This window comes from Cyprinodon variegatus, unplaced genomic scaffold (assembly GCF_000732505.1).
Source record: "Cyprinodon variegatus isolate N-32 unplaced genomic scaffold, C_variegatus-1.0 Scaffold189, whole genome shotgun sequence".
Taxonomy (NCBI): Eukaryota; Metazoa; Chordata; class Actinopteri; order Cyprinodontiformes; family Cyprinodontidae; genus Cyprinodon; species Cyprinodon variegatus.
Window position 1 is genome coordinate 31,235 of NW_015150642.1, and position 1,623 is coordinate 32,857.

Sequence of the window (1,623 nt, forward strand, 5' to 3'; positions counted from 1 at the left end):
CGGCAGCTAGCTCAGAGCCAGTGACCGGCAGCTAGCTCAGAGCCAGTGACCGGCAGCTAGCTCAGAGCCAGTGACCGGCAGCTAGCTCAGAGCCAGTGACCGGCAGCTAGCTCAGAGCCAGTGATCGGCAGCTAGCTCATAGCCAGTGATCGGCAGCTAGCTCATAGCCAGTGACCAGCAGCAAGCTCATAGCCATTGACCGGCAGCTAGCTCAGAGCCAGTGATTAGTGTATTGTTTTTCAGGAGCGTTCCAAACACATACTGAGGTTAAAGCCAAACCAAAGGCTCATGTTCTGAGGGGTAACTTTAGTCAAGCTGTGAGGTTTTCTGACTGTTGGACCAAACAGGCCGCCGGTCACATAGCTCACAGCAATCAGTTATCAAACATTCAGACTGCACTTTAACTGTGCAGTGGTTCAGCTCAGCACAGATCTACAGACGAACACTAAGACCTTTCTGTTGCAGCAGAGAACCACGGACATTGCACTGTAAGAACCGAGGAAAGAACAACCAGCCCCTAACCACATCTCCACGTGCTTTAAGCTACGGCCATGATGATGATAAGAAAGCAGAAATAACAGGAAATGTGTTTGGAGTTGCTCTAAAACAACTTGGATGCAGCGAGCAGCTGTTGAATCCAGGCAGGTCTGCGTACCTTCTTTAGAGCAGCCAGCAAGTTGGGAGCAATGGAGGCCATATAGTAGGAGTGGAACGCCACGCCGGCACTGCGAACCTCTTTGGCAAATATTCCTTGCTCTTTGAGGTTAGACACAAAAGCCTGGACAGCTTCCTGCAGAAAAAACAAAAAGCCGTTAGTTAAGTCCTGCATATCTGAGGCTGCCATCTGTCCTGCTAAGCTGGATGGTGTGCAGGTAGCTCTGTGATCAGAGCATCGGTTCTTCTGGTTCTGTTTTTCTAGCAGCTGTTGTTATGCTTGATACCAACATTCATGGCTGTTTGGGGCCTGTGAGTAAAAACATTGATGAAGATCATCAGAACGTTTCCATCATGAACTCTAAACATCATAAACCGTCTCAGATACTTCATCCTGTTGGAACAGTTTATCAGCCGTTTGATCAATGGGAGAAATTACCTGCTGAATCAAGAGCATGTTTTTTAAATTTGAATCAGGATTTCATTCTGCTTATTCTCGTACTGACTGTAAAAATGTCTTCTCTCTTCAAATATACTCAATCCTACATATTTTTACGCACACAGAACCTCTATGTGGACGTCTTCTTACTGGTTCGTCTCCCGCTTCATCCAGGACTGGGTCACAGGGCAGAGCCTCAGCAGAGACTCCCAGACCGTCCCCCATCCAGGACGCCCCCCCCATCCAGGCCGCCCCCCCATCCAGACCGCCCCCCCATCCAGGCCGCCCCCTCATCCAGACTCCTCCTGAGGCGCTCCAGGCCAGCAGAGAGACATAATCATTCAGTGTGTCCTGGTCCTCCTATGATTATGTATTCTGATGAAAAGTTATCAGGATTCTGAAAAAACTAGCAGCAGAAATGAAGCCTTACTGGGAACCAGTCTCTGTCTAACATACCCAACTGATCCCAGTATTCCTGCTGATACAAAAAACCAAAACAGGCAGCCCAGACTCAGCTACTCATCTGCACC

The 1,623-nt window shown here is 48.9% G+C and overlaps 1 protein-coding gene across 1 annotated transcript in view; it reads right to left on the minus strand.

Moving 5' to 3' along the window:
- The window catches only part of fasn (fatty acid synthase), a gene marked incomplete at its 3' end in the record, with an annotated part of 46,443 nt that overhangs the window by 31,028 nt on the left and 13,792 nt on the right, over window positions 1-1,623 (minus strand). Inside the window, exon 13 of the mRNA XM_015379296.1 lies at window positions 656-790. Coding sequence (XP_015234782.1) covers window positions 656-790 — 135 coding nt within the window. The remainder of the gene's footprint in view (window positions 1-655; window positions 791-1,623) is intronic.